Raw genomic sequence first — 20,603 nt, 5'->3', positions numbered from 1 at the left:
GTAAAGCATAGACCTGAGAACAGGAATAAAAGGAAAGGAAGAAACTGCTGGCTAGAGAAACTTCATAGGAATGGAGGTTTGAACATATAAAGTACTCTGTATTTCTAAGAGGTTATTGTCTATCCTGCAGTGACAGCTTTGAAATACTTTGAAATATGAAGTTGCATTCTGGCCACTGTAACATATTTGACAGAGTTAGGAAAAGCAGTTTAAATTATGTTCGAACACCACCAGCAGTGATTGAAAGCAGCAAAGCCAAGAATGGGATTAGCATGTGGTACTCTTCACATAAGTGCATATTGCTTAACAGCCTAATCTTCTTACGTGTATAAGAACCACACGCCTCCCAGCCCTCTTGAATTATGTCTGTTGTGCCAGTCAACCAAACATCAGGTAAATGCAAAATTCAGGGATCTGCTCATGGAAATGACATTCAAATCATAAGCTCTCCAGTATTTTAATCTCTCCTGCTACCTGAATGCCAAATATGGATTTTGCCCACTTGCCCTTTTTTCTTCTAAATAGCTGTTTTTTCCATGTGTAGCTTAATGCAAGGCAGAAAAATGCCACAGGGATGTGCTAAGAAACTATGATTGAAACATGAGAGGTTTCACTGTATTGGCAGGAAATAAAACAATACAAAGAGCATAAAAGATTGTGGTCTTTCTCAACAGATTCTGCTGTCAGTGAGGTTTCTGCCTTTTTGCTTCAGTTTGAAAAATTTGCTAAATTGTCTGTCCATGAGTGCAGAACAGAATAATAATTGTACTCATGCTGTTGCCCACATGTAGCTAAAGACTTAACTTGTTTTGTCATGTCTCCCTTCCTGTTTTTCTGGAGGGCAGCTGCAGCCTGCGTAGACACAGTTGCACTGGCTTTGATTTGCATGCGCAAGTGCCAGTGGCAGGGCAGATGTGGTGATCCAGGCTTCAGGTCCAGACCGGTTGCCCAAACCATCTCTTGGGGTCTGTGTCACTGGAGCTTTCCACTCACATCCATCCTGAACTCTGGTTGCACAACACAAAAACTCTTCAGAAATACTCTGGATTTCTACCCTGATAAAAGCAGGAAGAAATAATGATGCACAAGGCCATTACAAACCGTGTTTTCCAGCACAGGCTCCCAGAGAGAAGTAGCCAAGGAGCAAACCACCTAAAGTGGGTCATCAGTGACCATGGCCCTGTGACAGTGGGCACTGTGAATTCTGAAAGGGAAATGTCTGCCCTGAACAGCACCCTCACAAATGACAGAATATACCATGAAAACAGAAACAAAAGATGTGGTCAAGGATGGGGGCATCCTATCCAGATCCTGAACAAATCCCAAAGATTTACTTGGTTGGTGAGGAGACAAGGGGTTTGGCATGCAGTTTTCTCTTTCAATGAGTTTAGCATCTCTTGTCTCACAGGAGAGATGTGCTTAGAAAGCTCTGTGAAGACCTGCCTCATTTCTCACTTCTCCTGGGAAAGAGAAGGACTGTCCTGCTTCCCAGGGAAGAGAAGGACTGGGAAGCACAGTTAGGGTCCTCAGCAGCCTCTGCAGTGACAAGGAACCTGAGTGCCTGTCACGTTCCCATCATCTGATGTCCATGCCCCAGCAAAAGATCTTTAGAAGAGAAACCCATCACTGTCAGGTGTTCCTCTGGCACTGACTTGGTGGGGAAAGAGCATGGCATCCTGCCCCTGCCAGGGTGACCAGGGTTTCCAAAGGCACTGGGGTATGTCCCAGTTTCTAGCAGCAGTCACTTGGTACTTTTTTCTAGAAGTATGAGGGAAATTGTGTGCATACCTGTGCTTGTAGGTGTAGTCACTGAAATTATGGTAAGGTTGCCATTGTTCAGCTGGGTGCTGGAAAAGCTGATGAGCCAATAGCCTTATTTGCAATGAACAGCAGCCCCACCAACACACTCCCTTTGCATGGGCATTTTTCAATTGATAATAAAGATGGGACAGGAAAGTAGCTCATCCAAATAGGTACTCGCAGTTCCTGTTGGTGGGGTTTGCCACTGGCAAATAGGGAAATGTCTGCGTATATGCATGGTTGTGAGGGAACACAATTGTTGAAAACAGAGTCACTGTCCCACCTTCAAGGAGCTCCAGACACTGGTGTCCCTGCTGGGTAAGCCCGGCACTCTCTTTGCCATCACTGGGAAGCGGCAGCTGCAGAGGGAGCTACTTTGAAAGTACTGAGCTTGTTGAAGGATGTGGGACATGAACAGCAAAGAAGCAACTCTAGACTTTTACCAGTGTTGTAGGCTTAAACCCCCTGGGTGCTCCAGTGGTTACACGAGTGCATTGGGGGAAGTGTACATTCGGGACATACAGGGCTGGCTATAAATAAAATTCACATCAGACTCAGCACTTGCCTCAATGAAACATTTATGCACTAAATTGCATGATGAAGTTGGATGTGCTGCCAGGCTGCCTAGTCTTTGAAATAATCTGGTCTTCCTCAGAATTAATTTTCTTGCAATGTTTTGCACACAAACGCAGCAGGCACTAACTCACTGCTGACCTGGGCAATAGCTGAGGAAGAGGCTGATCACGCTGAATTCTGCTGCTGCTGGCATAGGCCTATTTATGCAAAGCTGGATGAAAATCCAGCTTTCTTATGACATTGAAGCACATAAGGAAAAGTCACCATTTTTACATGAAATAGCTAGAAAAAATGGCATATGCTAAAATGACAGGTCAGCCATCTTAATGCTGGAGAAGAAGCACTTTCCTAAGCAGAGCCTGGCTCTGGGGGCTGCTGGCCACAGCAACCTTTGGGTGCATCCTGCACCCCTGCAGCACGGTGTGCAAAGAGATGGAGTTTCACTAAGTGCACAGCCCCCAGCACCTCCGCCTCCTTGCAAAGGGCTTGGCTCATTACAGCCTCTCTTAAGCATAACTGGGCTCTGGAATAGGCTTATTCACTACTCTTATTCTTTTTAATTTTGGGTTTTGTCTTTTGGAATTTGGATACTTTAATAAGGATTCAGCAGCTGCTGGTTCAGCTTTGCCTGTGCAGAATTCAGGGCTGACAGCTCTGAGTGCTCGCCCTTAACATGTAGGCAACTTCCTTGCTTGCTGCTCTAATTCCCTCCAGGCTGCACACTTCTTCACACCTTACGACAAATCGTGTTTTCTTTCTGAACCAGGAAACATAAGAAATTATCTTTTTTTCTTTTTTCCCCCTGACAGGTAATAACAACTATAATACACATAGAAATAATAGAAAGTTGAGAAACAGAAGGATCTGGGAAGGGGGGAGGCAACTGTCTATAGAAGCAGACGGAGTTGTGGGGGAAACCCCTGGATCTATCAAATAAATAGAGCAGAAATCTTTCTTGCTTGGCCTTTGTGGTGTTATTATTAGAACATCCATGCCTGAATGCACTAAAGCCGCACAACCTTCAAGCATCCACATCCAGCTCTGCTATGGCAGAATCCTTTTCCCTCTTGGCTAAAAGAGGGAGAAAATGAGAGGATGTGAAGACGAGAAGGATCTGTAAATGATAAATATGATCAACTTCAATAAAACAGCTATTTGGAAATCTTCAAAAATCTTCTCTTGAGAAGAGCCATTAGTGTGTATCTGTTTGACATTGGTTGTTAGGAAACCAGCCAATGTTAATGGATCCCCAGAATGGAACAGAGAATCCATTTAAGTGGTCTCTTGTCATTTTGTCATCCCACAAGACAAAAAAAACCCCAAAACAATTACTTTAACTCAGGAATGAAATGAAGTGATAGTTTATATGATTCACTTGGATAATCTAAATTGATCGAAGCGCACACTAAAAATATGTTAACAGACTATATCTGATGCCTGAAATGTAGCATTTCCTATCTCTGTATTGCCTTTTTTTTTTCTCATTCAGTGTGATGTCCAGCTGTTAATCGTTTAAAGACTGTGGCTTTACAGTTTCTATATTGCTTTATTTATTATGCATGTTATGATGATGCTGAGGGGCTACAGCCACACGCAGGCCCGGCAGTATAAAAACAGCCTGCAATGTAAAACACTGAGTAAAGAAGTGCTGGCTGAAAGAGATACCTTATCCTCATTTCACAGAACAGAGATATAGGGATTCTTACTATTTAACACCAGCTCCTAGCAGAAGTATATGGTAAAGCTCTGACTGTACATTTCTTCTAGATCTCAGCCCACTGGTCTTTTACCCTGCCACAGGGTTGGCTTTTTTCTTTTAGTGGAAGTATGAGATTCAGTCCTGTGAAGAAAATTAGATGTTCAGTTGTCCTTAAAGCTCACAGTCCACTCCTGTGGTTGCATCCTCTGGCTTCAGCTCCCAGCAATGGTGCCCAGTTCCCAGGGGCAATCAGTGAGGGCCAGGCAAAATGTCATTGCAGAAGAACAGGCAATGTGCAAAGAACAGGGAAGGACATGCAAAGGACAATGTGCAAGGAGTGAAATGGAAGCAGGTCCTTCTTTTGGCAGGCTTTTACTCACTGGTTAGCTTCTTCCCCTCTTACCTCTTTCCAGGAGTTTTTTTCAGAGTTTTGCTGCTCTGAGGTTGGGATGCTGTTCCACAAACATCCACACTAACTGCATTCATTGTGGGTTTATACTTATCCTTGGGCCAGCATTGTCCTCCACCCTACCCAGTGCTGCTCCCTCCCTCTGAGCTTCTTCCCCACTGCAGGCTGAGAACATTCATCCCCTTTCAGCTTTTTTTGCAAGGACTTTTAGTTTCTATTCTGGACCTCCTAGAAAATCCACTCCAGCTTTGGAGTATTTTAAAGGATTGGTCAGTTCAGTGAGTATCGTGCAATATTTCTGTTTTCTGTGTGTCAGGGGGGTATATTCCCTGTTACCATGAATCAGAGACCCTGCAGGGAAAGGTGAGAAGACATGGATGGGTGCTGGCTGGGGCCATAGCACAGGGTACTTTAAGCTTCTTAATCCTCTATCATTTGAAGATAAGCAATGTATTTGTAGTTTTTCTCTTGGGACAGCACTGTGCACAGCTCTGCCAGGTCTGCTGGCTAAGGGAGACTTGCTGGGAGGCTAAGAGGTCATGCTATTTTATCTGTCAACAGCAACATGTGTCTATAACAGTAGGTGTGTAGCAGAGCTTGCATGAGCTTGGTTTCATTTTGAAGTCTCTCACAAAGTATATTAACCCAACTCCTACTCCTATCTGCAAAAGACTGTTGCCAAGGCCAAAAGAGCTTTCTACAAGCTAAATTCTGCAGCAAAATCTATTCTAGTCTGATGAAATGTCTGAAAATTTCGTAAGTAGGTAAAACTTTCCACTCACTTACTGATATTCATCACAGACAACTACTAGCACTTCAGTCTAGACAGATTTTTCTGGGAGTAGGAAGGAACTGCTTGTGCCTGCCATTTCATTAGCCTCCAGGGTACATTATGTGATCATGAATATCACATGCCCTAGGCAATACAAAGAATGGGTGGGATATCATTACTATTGCTTACGAATTTTTGTCCTGAGCTGAGATTCCCAAGGAGGAAGTGTGGTTCAGAACAGGATCAGGGCAAGTTGCTTTGTGTCTCAGTACCTTGTATGTAAAACAGAAATAGTGCTTTGTTACCCCTTTAACTTCAAGGGATAAAGGAGATATAAAATAAGCTTGTATGAGTGAGGCATTTCCCCACTGCAGTGGTAACAGACAGACAAGGCATCAAAAGCTCTGCCTGCAATTTGGCAACATTATGTTTTTGCAATGTCAAAAATTTAATTAGTAAATCCTCATGATGAACAAGCACTGACAGGTTGCCATCATTCATCCTACTACCTTCCTCCTGAATAATTTTTTTCTCCCCCCAGTGCCATTCCTTGCACTGACACCATGCTAGTTGCATGGAGCAGCATTACAAATGTACTGAAAAATGACTGAAACTCCACCTGCAAAAGTCCACTGATAAGCAAAGCAAGGCTCCCTATGAGACAGACAGTTTGGGGTCGCTTCATTTTTGCTGAAGTTCTGAGAACTTGAACTTCAGCAAGTCTGTTCATTATATCATACTACCACCCTCCATCATGACACCTACAAATTTTGGTGAACTTTTGGTGAATGTTTTTTTCTAATCAAGGAAACTGATAGTCTCTCATTATCCCACACGTGGCAGCATGGTTCCTAGGTTTCTCTTCTTCTGTCTGCTCCTTCATTTTTCTCCAACTGTACTTTCCCAGTTCTTTCTCTACACAAAGCACTGGTATGCCGTCAGGCTGAGTGAATGTTGTTTTCCATTAAAGATAACAAAACAAGAAAGACCAAAGCATCTCCACCAGAGAGCCATTCTCTGCCTTGGTGCATTGGCTACCCCTCAAAAAAGCATAAGAGAGTGCACAAGCAGGAAAGTAGATGAGAGCCCTCAAATATGCAAAGGAGCTTAGTGCATGGCCAGTGGGTAGACCAGTGTGAGACACATTGGTTCTCTGGCTGCTGACTGGGAAGGGAAGCCCAGGAAGTGCCTCCTGTGCATGAGGGTGCCTGCCTGTGTCACACTGTGCTGTCCTGTGAGCAAAACAGCTGCGGCAGCTCCTTGGCGTTAGACTGGAGTCTGTCTGTGTCAATGCCTGTGGTAGAAGGATCAAGCCCACCTGAGGATGTGCCACCTGCTCTGCTGCATTATGTGGGCTGAGGATGAGCCTGCTCCCTGCTGCTGGCTGGGCCAGAGTGCTGGCATCTCCCATGGCCCTCCACTCCTGCTTTAGCCCTTGGAAAGCTACCCACTGCGTACCCTGAGGCTGGGAACAGTCCATGGGACTCCCATGAGTCCCAGCACTCCTGAGAAATTCTCTCAAACCTTTAGTGAACTTGATTCATATAATTTTCAGAGGCAGACTTCTGGGATTTCTCTTTAGAGGAACTGAAGTGTTCCTGTCCCTCAGAAGTCCCTGTCTATTAAAGAAACCTCTTTTGATAGGTGACAGTCAAAGTCTATCAGCAGGGCAAGCAGTTAATCTCAGTCGTTAACGCCCCCGCAGGCAGTGAACCAGCAACCTGTGTCAGAAACTAGTTGTGTGTAACATGATGTAGTGAGAGAGTACATTGGCAGGAGAATGGGTAAATGGAAGACCTATTCCTCCCACTGCCTTTGCTCAAAATGTCACTGTGAAAAGATTGAGTAGCTTCTTTGTGTTTTTGTTTTGCTATCTATAAAATTATTATTCCTTTGTCCATTTTTATCGAAAACCGATATAGTATCATTTCACCTGCTTGCCTCCATAGAGCCATTTGCAATCTGGTAAAAAGGCATTGCCTAAAGGCTAACTGGTATAACATGTTGTGGAAGCAGAGAAGATAATGTTTGCTGCTATTTTATTGGGAGTAAAGGTGCTGTAACAAGCCCAGTGCCTGTTCTTGACAATGTTGTTCCAAACAAGAACCTTTCCTTTTCAGCTATGTTGATGGAAGAGAGACTGGAAGTCTTACGTTGCGCTCTATTTTTTATCCTACAGCTGTCTCCAACCTTGATGCAGAGAGCAAACTGAGTGTCTATTACCGAGCACCTTGGCATCAGCAAAGAAACATCTTTCTCCCCTCCACCAGACCGCCCTGCGTGGAGGAGCTGCACCACCACGCCAAGCAGCACCTGCGAGCCTTGCGCAGAGGTAGGGGCTCTCCCATGCTCCAGCTCCTCACACATAACACCTCTCCATGGTCCACTCCAGGCAGCAGAAGGATGCTCAGGCACAAGCACACAGGACTGTGGGCACTAGTCTACACTGGGACTTAGGTACTCATGCTAAGAAATCACAGAATTGTAGAATCACGGGGTGGTTTGGGATTGAAGGGACCTTAAATATTACCTAGTCCCAGCCCCCTTAAAAGGGCTGAGACGGGAACCCAGTGGCATTAGTCTCTACAAAAACTGAGCTGTCTGCACAGGGTTTCCAAGCATGATACTGGAGGATGCCTGTGTCCTTCAAGAGTGGCAGCTGAAAAGTCAGGTGATAGATGTCCTGGACAGCTTGGAAGGGTTGGGCAGGTCTCCCCTTCCCAGGCTAGGGAACATTTTCTGACATCGCCTAATAAACCGCAGACCTGTGGTCTCAAAGCAATACAGAGAGGAAGCAGGAGCAACAGGCTCATAACCAGGCTCCTGGATTTCTGCCATGAAGAGAATTTACTGGATGCAAGCATCTGGATGGTCCTAGAAACAGTACATTAAGGGGAAAGCAAAAGATAGGGAAAGGTCAGTTTCAACTGGGAACCTAACCAAGGGAAAATTATTACCAGGACATAAGAAAAAGCAGGCAAACAAGCCTGTCTTTCTTCTGTGCCATAAGGAGGTAGAAAACCCATGCAAGCCACACTTAAAATGTTCAGCAGCAGCCTTCTGTCTTGAAGCATTTTGCACCAACAGCTCTAATTGCCTTGCTCATTTATTACTGTTATTAGCTTATAATAATAATCGATTTCTTAGAACTGCAGAGCATCTGTCAGCTGGATAAGATGTTCCAATTAATTACCACATTTGACCGTCTCTGCAGGTTTTAGGTAAGGAACACACTGTGGATGCAATCAGTATGTCTTCATAGCATGGCAGAGAGTGATACAGCCAAATTGCAACCACAGTAGTGTTGGAGTAGAGCAGAAGTTCTTTTCTGTTCTCAGCAGCTCTGCTCTGCAATTGTCCTAGAACCAGGCTGATCTTTGCCTGCCATCTTGTGGGCAGGAGAAATCCTGACAGCAACATGTGAAGATAGCTCCAGAAAATGTCTCATCATTTTAAAGTTATAAAACTTCGTTTTGGCAATTTCCCTCCACAATTTATGGCAGCTGTGCAGGTTCAACGGGCAGCTTGTCATGTGTTGCTTTATCTTATTTTCCAAATAACTGCATATATGCAGATGAAATTTTAGTCTGAAATTTACTCTAAACATGTTTATTGTGTCTCAGCTCTCTCTTCTATCAGAATTTCATCACCTTTTTATCTGTTATTCCAGGAGAAATTAAAATGAAATTTTAGGTCAGAAAACAGCTATGCTAGCAGCAAACATTGTTGACTGGACCACAGCTAGTGGAGTGGGTGAATATATTATCTCCTTTCAGCAGCACTCCATGCAAACAGCAACTATCTAACTGTCACCTAAAATTAGAGATGGGAAGTCCATAAATCCATTCTCCCATTCACTTGGAAAGTTCCAGAGACTTGAGACTGTTGCTGGAAGAGGACAGAATATTGTGAGTCCATGCTGAAGGAAGACTCCTGTGGGCCTAGGGTGGATAAAGATCTTGACCTTCCCAGGATGATCTCCTTCTTGCTGGAACCTGAGCATGACCGCTGCAACAACATTCATGATGTCAAGCCAATGCTTAGGACCTAGCACTGCCATGCAGCCAGGGAATAAAATCCCACCTGGAGCTGTGTTTCTGGTTTTTCCCCTCAGAGTGATATATTATATATGGGTAGGATGCAGGCATAGTTATTGCATCTCAACATTTCAAGGCAATAGGAGCTGCAGATTCCTGGATTCCTGTTGGATATCAGGCCTTGGGTCTCAAGTGCCTAGAAAGCTCCACTGTCTCCTGGGATAAATGGTATAATTCTCATTTGGGCACATTCAGCTGCAGCACATATGCTGGGGTGGTTGTATGGGCATTGCTCTTCTGGGCACACGGATGTCCAGTAAGTGCTTCTTCCCTTCAGCTGCAACAGGGATCATTTGTACCAGTCACTGGGGAGGAGAGAAACCTCTGTCTTTGGAGTCCATTGTCCTGTACCTGTCTCTGTTGTGCTGTTAGTAGAGATATCTGTATGTTTTTAACACTTTGAAAGACTTGTGTCTTCTTTCTTATCCAAAACAGAACATCGAAGCCGAGGTGATAACAGAGAGCAAAAAGTCCAAGGCCCCATTGCTGTGGTGGCTCCCCCCTTTCCTCCCTTCCCTGCAATCAGCAGCCAAAAGAGGCAAGCGATAAAGGACCGCCATTTGCTACCAGTAAGTCTTTCACTACAGCTACCACAAACAAATATATTTTTTGGATGGTGGGACCTAAGTGTGGCAGTGCTTCACAAGTGCCCCCTCTCCAAGATGATGCAGGTACAACAGAGCTGATCTTAAAGACTGTCAGCAGCATAATGCAAGTCACAGCTTCCAGAAGCCAGCCCCAGGGTGGCTGTTTTCAATCAGAAACCTCTTCTTTTTTACCCATGGCCAGCACACATATGCTCTCATTCACACACTCCTCCACAAGTCCTCCACATTCACCACTCAGGCTGTAGAGGTAGCACTTTGAAGACCCTCCCATAATTTCAGCAAGTGCTGTAATTTCAGCCCTGGCATTATCTTGCCAGGAGCAAAGAGTTCAAGGGCTTTGAGTGCCAGCTTGAGGCTTGTGTATGTGCAGGAGGTTCAGGAGCATGACCCCAGCTACAAGGAGCTACATGTTTCATAGTCCTGTTTGGCAATGTTCGTCTCCATGCAGTTTTTTAGATGTTTCATGTCTCACACATGTCCTTGCAACCAGCAAGCAGGAACTCCAGGAACTCCAGGATCTGGTCCTGTATATCTGTGCTGACTTGCCACTGCATCATTGACTTGAAATCAAGTTAATGTTGACAATATGGTATTTATCATTGTTAAATGAAAGGAAACATGCTAGATTGACAACTTTAACTCTGATTAGGTCCGTAATTCCCACTGGCTTCAGCTGGACTTTGGTATTTCTGTGGCTCTGGGTGTTTTACTCACAGAAGTGTCATAGTAGCTAATGTTGCCCTGTACTAAGAGCCATTGCATTATTTAAAATGTGTAGGTCAGACCTGGACATGGCTTTTAAGTGAAGCATTTGTCTAATGCCAGCCTTCAGTCAGGTTGTAATAGATCTGTTCTGCATCTCTCAGGTCAGGGACACTGGCATCTCGAGAGATGCTACATCTGCGAGTACATAATAAGCTCAGTGATGATTCAGTCACCAAATTGAATCATCATTTACTTAGCTTAAAAATCCAAGTGCATTCATCCTAATCCATTGTATTAGCCATATTTAAATACTATAATGCTAAAGCACTCACAGTGTGAAAGACTCAATGTAAACGAGTCACACCTGCCCAGAGACCAAAACATCAGCCAGTCAGTCCATGGGAAAAATTTTGTTCCTCATTTAAAAAGCATGAAATACATAATAAGATTTGCATTAGTTTGACTGTTCTGGCTTTTTGACTGCTTTTCTGGTTAATTTTGAGTACAGCATCACTATCACTGCAGATTTTGAGCAGGTTAAATTTGCAGACCTTATGATTCAACTTAAAGGAGATATCCTGATGTTAAAGGACAGCACAGATAAGAGTTTGAAGACACAAAGAAGAAACAGGATTACCTGTTTCTCCTTTGTAAATTATCATCAAAGCTAGTGCTGTGGTAGGGTCATTGAAAGGTAAAGGGAAGGCAATGCCATGTTAAGGATCAGAACTAGTTACAGATGATAGTTTGGGCAGGCTATTGAACATAAAGCTCTCTTAGTATCAGATGAGGAACAAGGGATCTCTTTTGAAATTGCATACACAGTGCTTAAAGGCCTGAATCTTTGATGTGTTTGGAAAACAACCAGTGCATTTTATACATTACTTCCATCTGTGGAACACAATAACAAATAGTGAACAACTCTCTGAGTCCTCTATTAGTTGACAAAATTAAGTCATGCTGAATGCAGATGTCTTGGCTATATCTGAAAGTCCACCTTTTTATTTTCAAGAAGGAAACATTAAACTTTGTGCCCACCCATATCAGACCTCCTTTTGGAAGCTGACCGGGTTCAGTGTTCCCCTAAGGAGAAGCAAACAAGAGCTGTTGGAGGGCTGTTGTTCTATTGATTTCAAGGCATCTGGCAATGTTCTGCTTTGGAAATTGCAAATACACGGCACCCAGAGTACTTCAAAGTGCCTTGACCCATTTCTGAGAAAACTAGTAAATGGGATAACTTAAAAATTAAAAGAGAATACGGCAAGATGAAGCTGCACATGAATGTTCTGTCTGGCAGAGGTTAATCAGAGATTGTTACAAGACAGTGCAATAGTGAATAGCTAATTGATATTGTGCCAGCCTTCATGATATAATGATACCATTACAAGAAAAAGTTGAGAATGCTGTAATTGGCTAGCTTGCTCTTTTTGGCATAAGTTTTTTTTTGACTGACATCTGCAAAAGTTTATCTTGCTTCAGGGACTGCCAGCAATGTTTGATATCTGATTCCAGTTGATGGTATCATGTAGTCATCAAGGAACTAAAGATGTTAAATCCACAATAATTTTTATTCATGGCACAGCAGTATGGTGTGTATTCCACTCTTCTGATGCTCTTGGGAAGGTGCTGAAGGGAGCAGTACTACACAACCAAAAGAGCCCACGTTTGTGTTTCTTTTAAATAAGGAAAGGGATCAACAAGAAGCTTGGAAATCTTTGAAAGTTACAGGGTCTGACTTTTCCAAACTGGCTATCTAAGTTAAATGCATGTAATAAGATACTCAGATAAGAAAATTGATTTTGAGGAATGTTCAAATTACCACTGTGAGACCAGTGGGAACAACCACTACTGAAAGTTACTGACTGAGAAAACAGGTCACTTAAATCTGAGGCAAGGTTCCCTATGTGTGTACCTTTTGGCTGCTACTACCAATTAGGTGGCTATGAGCTCTTCCAAAGTTCTTGCATATTGTATAGTAAAACTAGAGAAAATCAATCACAATAGATGAGGATTCACTTTTAACCACAACTATGTTTACAGGGAGAAAGATGCCAAAGCCCCACAGATTCCAGGAAAGGTCAAATGAATTCAAGTTCAAAGCAAGTAATGCCAGCATAAATGGGTCTGGAAAGACGTTTTGGATTGTTCCATCACAAGATCATTTTGTTGTGGAGAAAGAGTAGAGAACTAGAAATGGAATAGGCTCTTTCATGCCTACTTTTGTTACAGGAAATGCCCTGATTTGGCTGATGAAATGCCTACTTAGCCCAAAGGCCAGAAGGGGATCCTTCAGGACAGAGTATAAGAACAGGGCATGGTTTATGCTGTTATTGTCCCATGATTTATCCTTTCAGTTTCATACAGAAACTGGTTACAGAGTTCCTGGGACAGAGATCAAACACAGAATAACAGCCACCAAAGAACATCTCTGAGTTGACTGTGAGACTAGTTTAATCCAATTTTTATCAAATTTACACCTTCAGCCTCAACAGCATCCTGTGACAATGACTTTAAAAAATCTGTATGAAAATGTAGCTTTTGTTTGTTTCAAACCCAATATCTCATAATTTCATCATATCCCTTCTGGTTCTCAGACTATGAGAAACAGTAAACATTGCTTTCTCATTCCCTTTCTCCATACTCGTCATGGTTTTGCAGACATAACTTAACTTAACTTTCCTATCCATTCCAGTCATTCATTTTTAAAGCTGAAAAATTGGCACACTTTGTCTACACTAAAGAAATATACAACTAAACACATTTAAAAGTATCATTCATTCAGGCATTTTTGCCAATTAAGAAGAAGGAAAACCCAAACCAAACCAAAAATAATCTGAGGAGAGTATGAGAAAGTTATGGACTTGCTAAAATGAGGAAAATATTTCTTACACATGTTCCCATGACAACCCTGCCTGTAGCACTGCTGAGGCCAGTCACTGAGTGTGAAGATGCTGTGTCATTCCAACTGCATTTCAGACTTCTCTTTAATTTTTTCTGCAATTCTTCTTCCTTGGGTTCCCCCAAGTCCAGCCAGCAAGGCTCTGAAATTTCTGTATTCCAGTTCAGAATGGTATGGGACCATGCTTTCTCAATCCCCGCGTGGCACAGCTATTATAATAAAACCAAGGAGATGAAGCAAGGAATTCAGGATTTGGAAATCTACACTCACAATTGCACAAATTTTAGTGTCAGTTTATTCATAATTATAATCTGAGCAGGAATCTAAGGGACAAGAAGCAGGAGGCTTTTTCCAGAGAGGGTGTTTCTGTCCCTGAGGCCTCAGCTAGAGCAAATGCAAAGGGAAAATAATGCATTGGGTAATTTTAGTCCATCTTCTTGCCATTTCAAAAATATTCCCTATGGTCTGCTTTAGGATGTTTTGTACAGCAAAGGGAAGGAAGTACTACTGAATATACTACCTTTCACACCATTTTCTACTGAAGCCAGATGAAACCCCAGTAAGAAACAATTGAATTAAGAGACAGGCATGAGTTGGGCTCTGCACTTTCTGTGTGCAAATCCTGCCTGAAGCTGTTAGAAATAAAATCTACCTGACTTTATTCATCAGACTGAACTTGTATAGCACCATTTGTGCAATGAGCCTAATAACTACTACCCTGTATTGTGGGATGTTTATTTTGTACCTTTGTCTGCTGAAATGCTATGTGTGGTATGGCTTCTGTCATGAAACATGTCTTAGTTTTGTCTTTACCTTGTCAAAACACCAAAGCCATACATTAATTGTTAAAGGATTGTCAGTACTTTAGCTGATCCCATTTGTGATGCTCCAAAAGAGAAGAAAACACCCACAAGCAGATAAAATGAAAACTTGAGGAGAATGAAACATACAGAAATATAAACACTGGGAGCAGGCAGGTAAGCAGGGTTGTGATTTGCAGTGAAAATAGCACTGCCAGAAATAATCCCATTATTTTCTCTTCAGCATCAGCTGACTATATAAGAAAGCTGCTGTATAGTTATGAATTTGTAATTAAATAATCAACTGTGCTCTGAAAACACTGGAAAGCTGGTAGCCTTTTATTAGTATTTCTTCTCTTTGTCTAGACCTTCTGGTTTTTCTATCATGTAAATAAATACCATTTTCCTTAATTTGGGCGAGGTAAGGAAGCAGCAGGCTCTCCATTTCACAGGCAGAGAGAGGGATACACAGCGGTTTCAGCCAGAGCCCCAGGAGTCAGTACTGTATTCATGTGAATGTGGGATTGAACACTAGTTCACACTCTACATGTTGCCTTTTCAGTGCATGAATGACTGTTCTTAAATGAGATGTCAGGATGTACTGTACACTTTATTTCCATGCTTCCACAGGGTGAAAGCAAACTGTATGCATGTTCTGTTTGCTGGAGACAACAGAATATATAATGCTTGCAGATGCTGAAGCAACATGCTGATGCTCTGCTTGGGTGAATATCACTCACTATATTCATAAGATTATCCTGGGAGGGAAATTTCCCCCACCTACAGCAATAGAAGCCTGAAGTTAGAAATAATATTGATCCCTTATGCTTTTTTAGCTTCTGCTTTTAGGCAGCAGGAGTCAGAAATAATCCTCTGGAGAATAGCTCTGTGCAGCAGCATGCACCAGCCACCTCCTGCCCTCACCAAGGCTGTGCCAGCCCTGTGCTGCTGGGGGCTGTGACTCTGCCACCTAAATCTCCTGTGAGATAACGCCTTGCCTGCCTGATCAAACACAGCTGAGGGGGAAGGAATCAATGCAGCCATGTCTAAATTCAACAAACATCTTGCGGATAAATGCTCTTGATGAGGCTTTAGCATTCTCAATCTTTAATTAACTGAGGAAAAACTGTTTCTTTATTCTTGGGTTTATGTTTTTCCTGTCACCGTTGCATTGCGTTCCATAGGCCGTGTGCACTAACTTTGAAATCCCAGAATCTCCTGTAAGGTAATCATTATAGGTAAGGCACACTAGGTACATGATATAACACAAATTATGCTTATTGGAGCAGTCTTTCCTATATGCTGAAAATGCTCAACAACGGTCATGTCTCATAGCTTTGGGGGATGGAAAAGAGAAGAGGGGCATAAGTGGCATTTTTGTCCTGTTATTGACCCATTCATTTCCTTCTACAGATCCCAGCTCTGGGACAATAAATGAGACAGACTCATAACTTGCCAGGCTGGCAAGTTTGTCGACTGCTGATTTGTTTCTTTGTCACTGTCCTGATGATATTTTAAGGTTTTAATTAATTAAAATGGTTTATGATGAGTCCTGACTTACATATGTGCTAGTAATGCTTTTCCTAAAATCAGGGTGTGAGTGTTCAGGGATGCTTCATCCCAGCCCAAGTTTAGCACTGAAGGAAGCTGAGCTGAATTGCTCCTCAGCAGAGCCACTATCTCTTTCTCCATAGGGGAAGCTCTGTTGACTAGTCAGACTTGGACATCTGACTATTTTGTTGTAGCACACAGAAACCAAAGACTTTTACACTAAAGTGACACAGAGCACTGAGAAATCAGGTCACGTGCATATGCAACAAGATTTTTACTGCAAGGCAGTTTCACGAGCACAATACCACCTCTGCAAGTGGGGTTGATGGGATAGCTCAGGAAATAAAAATGCTTACATATGTCAGTGACAAATCCCTATTCAAGCAATTATGCACCAGTTCAGTTTCAAAGCAATCTTAGCCCATTAAAGAAAAATGCACACTTAAAATATTCTGGCTTTGTATTTAACAGAATGATTATCATTGTTTCTGTTTGCCAAGCACACCCACACAAAAGAAATTCACTTTAAAACTGCCTAACTTCAGATTTGCCCATCAGACCAGAACAGCCTTGGGTTTATAATAATAATTTCTTGCTTAATTACGTGTTTACTCAGGACATTTAGAGATATTTTGGTTTTCTGAGTGAATGAGAACTTTTGAAAAGCAGCAGCTCACTCCCTCCCCTGGCATGGAGGTGTTGAAATGCTGAGGCTGCTGCTCTGTGTTGGCATGCCTCAGCTGCCCCAGTGACAGGCACCACATGGGAACAGGCACTAAGTGACCTCAGGACCCCTTGGCGAGGCAGTGGTAGGACCACCTTTCTCAGGAGCACAGTTGTGACAGCAGAAACTGAAATTTTTCTGGTCACCTTCATTTTTGTCCTATTTCTAATGACAGGAACTTACCTAGGAAGTTTGTCCTGCCATGCTTAAGCAGGGACCTGAGCCTCTGGCACATCAAAGGATGGCTGTAGGTGCATGGAACCAGACAGGTGTTTTCTCAGGGCACCTGGCAGAGTGGCACATGGGTGAGGTAGGGAAGTGCTGCACTGATGGGACAGACAGATGGGTAACCATATCTTGCTTGTCTTGACTGTAGCCCACACTGCTATCTCTGAGACCAAAGATGAGGTCGTGCTGTTTCTCTCATGGTCTGGTTTGCCCCTGAGTGGCTTGTGCATGTTGCTGTGCTTGAAGCTCAGGGCAGGAGGTCCCTCCTGTCCTCTTGTCTTTGTACACTGACAATCACAGGCCATTGGATATTGCAAAGATTTTCATTTCCTGAGCTCTTGTCACCTCAGCAGCATTAGTCTCCCTGTGTCCTGACCCACCCTAGAGATCCTCTACCACCTTCCATGAGGAAGCTGAATTTCATCCTGGTACCTGAAGTCAGTCTGCTTAGAGCAGGTGTCTGGAAACTTGGTCAGAGGGCCATCCTTGGGTATCTGAGGAGTAAGTAGACTGAAATTGTTGATGTATTCAGTATCTCCACGGCCTTTGTTGCATGAACAGAGGTGCTGCTCCTGAGATAAGGACTTTTCCCAGCCTGGGAGAACTGGTTTACCACTGGCCTGGGCAGAAACTAAGCTGCTGGAAATGTTCACTGGGAACAGCTCTCTTTTGATTTCTCCCACTCTGGTCTCCTGTAAGCCTTACAGACAGCTCATCTGGAGGCTTTCCATGCACACACAGAAACCAGGGAAAAGCAGGAGATGTTGCATATCTAGGAAGAGAATAGGACAAGATGCAGGATTAGGCCTTTTGAGACTCACTACAACTTTTTGTCTTGAAAGGAGACCATATAATGCAAAGTCTTTCGAAGTGAGGTTTGTTCATCTGTCACAGTAGTGTTAATAATGATTGATAATGACTGGGAGAAAAAACATTTGTCGAATTATCTGGCATTATTAGTCTAATTAATGCATGGAGAAATAATAATCTCTACCAAGAAACACGTGCTAGAAATTTCCAGAGTAGTCAACAGACCTGCTTTCTTTATCTCTGTTTTTGTTTTCTGATTTCAAAAGAAGTCAGTTGTCCATCACTCCTTGATTTTGAAAACTGAACATTGCCACAAACAAACCAGAGTTTCTGACAGAAGAGGATTTTGGAGGTGTAGGGATTCACCAAGACCCAGGAGGCTGTGGCCATTGCTATTTGTCCTTTCAAGCATTACAAAAAGTGACAAAAAGCAATTGGTTGTTGTCACCCTGCCACAATGATTGCAAACTTAGAGAAATAGAGATATCATCAGAAACATATAGCAATCAATGTATTTGATAAATTACCATTATTTATATCCTTTTACTTAAAACTGAAGAAAAAAAAAGAAAAAATCCCTTACATTATTAAATAATTTACATTTATAATGTAACTGGATATGTATCTTGCACTGCTTCAGCTCTGGGCAGAACACAGTTTGAGTTACCCAATCAATACAAGGCATTCTTGGGACAATTCAAGCATGTCTGTACAAGGAGGCTGAACCAATTTCACTGCAGTTTTGGCTAATTCAAGTAAGCAAAACCAGTACAGACTTCACAGGGATCCAAACCAATCTGTTGTGGGGAATAAACCCATCTATAGGAAACAGGGTGAAAATCTCTGCTGGTTTTGGCTCTGGTGCTAATTTATCCAGACAAAATTATGTGCTTTTACAAGAATTGTTTTGTGTATGTTTTTAATTTTAATTTTTTTTCTACATTTCACATTTATAGTTTAACAGCACCCGTTCGCCCTCCCCAATTGAGTGTTGCCACATGACCCCCTGGAGTAGAAAGGTACTGGAAAAACAAGCAATCCTCAATTAACAGCCCTGTCTCACTATTCTCCCTTCCAGATCCTAACCCTTCCTCTTGCTTGCTTTTCACTTGCTACTTTACTGTGCTAAAAGAAGCCATTTCTGTTTTTCTCATGTCAGTAAGACACAATAATAACTTTTTCCCCCCTTCTTTCATTCTTCATACTTTGGATAGGTTTCAGGAGCTCAAGGCTGCAAAGCTGCCTCCCCCTATCACCTCCTTTAAAAAGCCTGAACTCAGACAGACTCAATAGCGTTGGCAATTGCATTCAATTATCCTGCCATGCTTTGCAACTGCCCCTTCTTTTTTTTTTCCTAAACGGTAGGAAATGGTTTGGACAATGCCACACCGACAGCAGGTATTTTATTCTCTGGCCATTTGGTGATGCCACTGTTTGGAGAGCAGGAGCTCTGGCAGCCAGGGTCACTCTGCCCGCTTTGTCCAGCACTTCTTTGTCATCCAGGGAAGGATGAATTCGGCAACAAATGAACAAATGCAGCGTGTGTGTGTGTGTGTGTGTGTGTGTGTGTGTGTGTCCCCATGTGCCTTTGCGTGTGTGCAAGGGTGGGTTTTTTGCATGCATGCATCAAACTTAGGGCGGGGGGGGGGGAGTTACCTAGGAAACAAAGTCTTTTGTGCTTGAAGTTTATATGAGCTATTCACGTCTGCCGGGAATCGGCACAAAAGCTGCAGGCAGAAAGAAGGCTGCAATGTTTGACTGAAATCCTACGTGGGAAAAGAGGGTTTTCTGCGGGCGGGAGAAGAGGAAACCTGTGTTGTCTTGGGTCTGGGGGTGCTGCAGGAGGTGACACTGACGAGGTAAGTGCCCTCCAACAGTTTAAATAGCAGCTGCAGAGTTGAGATCTTTAATGCTTTCGGGGCCGGGACGTCAATGCTGTTTGGCAAACCTGCCATGGTTAATTCCCTCAGGATTTGTGAGGAGCCTGGGCGGAGGAGTGGCAAAAGTACAATGGCAGAAAGGGCATGATCCTGCGGTGTTCAACACCCACCTGCTCAATGCTCTGCCGTGGCAATGTAGAGTAACATTTTATTTTGCCCTGTTTGCTACCGAAACTGAAACCGGCAAATAGAGTGTAAACAGCAGGCACGAAGGAGGGAAGGCTGGTAGTTCAGCAGCTGGGAATTCAAGACTGAAGAGAAAGCCTGTCTGAAAGGGATTGCACTTCATTTTTAAAAAATGAGAGGCAGGCAGACAGATGTCCTGAGCCGGCCAAACAGTTGTCACAGCTTACAGAAGAATGTATTAATGGAAGAAGGGAGGGAAATTAGGCAAAAGAAGGCAAAGGTAAGTTTCTCCCCTCTGTCCCTTCCAAACAAAACAGAAACTTTTTTTTTTTTTTTGCAAACAAAGAAACTCCCCCCCTCAACCCAAGTTGGCAGCCAGCACCACACGAAAACGCACTTGCTTTATTTCTCTTTGCAAGACACGGTATTAGGGGATTTGTTGTTTCTTCCAAAAGAAAATAAACCGTCTGTGTTTCTTTCATGCTGTTTACTTTTCTCTCTGTTTCTTCATCTTCAGCATCTAGTACTTCTTGTAGTGTGCTATAAAAATATGCATGGTTTCTAAACAATCTTTTGAATTTCTTCTGGTGGTGGATACTCTTTTCTTTGGTTGTTATCCCCCTGTCCCAGCACCGTCAACACCTGCCACTTCCCCCCACACAGGTGTTGGATGGCTGTACTGTGGTCTGCTCTTGTTCTGCGTTTGTACAAATGAAATGCACATGGTTATTCTGAAGTATGGATGGGTCTTCTTTAAAACTTTGGACCTTCTGATGCTTGAATGAATGGTTATATGAGGCCAGTTGCAGTTGCAAATGAGAACTCACATGTCTAATGCTTGTGGTAACTGAGGACACGC

The 20,603-nt window shown here is 43.0% G+C and overlaps 1 protein-coding gene across 4 annotated transcripts in view; it reads left to right on the top strand.

The window, feature by feature from the left end:
* NHS (NHS actin remodeling regulator) overlaps positions 1 to 20,603 on the top strand; it is a 243,897-nt gene that overhangs the window by 213,291 nt on the left and 10,003 nt on the right. For 2 of the 4 annotated variants that reach the window (XM_068179965.1, XM_068179962.1), the window contains exons 2-4: positions 7,436 to 7,588; positions 9,789 to 9,922; positions 18,635 to 18,697. In XM_068179965.1, coding sequence (XP_068036066.1) covers positions 7,436 to 7,588; positions 9,789 to 9,922; positions 18,635 to 18,697 — 350 coding nt within the window. Of the gene's footprint in view, positions 1 to 7,435; positions 7,589 to 9,788; positions 9,923 to 18,219; positions 19,538 to 20,603 lie in introns of those variants that run through there. The other 2 variants (XM_068179964.1, XM_068179966.1) reach the window with 2 other exon arrangements.

This window comes from Anomalospiza imberbis, chromosome 2 (genome assembly GCF_031753505.1).
Source record: "Anomalospiza imberbis isolate Cuckoo-Finch-1a 21T00152 chromosome 2, ASM3175350v1, whole genome shotgun sequence".
NCBI classification, from domain to species: domain Eukaryota; kingdom Metazoa; phylum Chordata; class Aves; order Passeriformes; family Viduidae; genus Anomalospiza; species Anomalospiza imberbis.
Note: the sequence above shows the minus strand (reverse complement) of the source record. Positions and strands in the feature narration are given on the sequence as shown.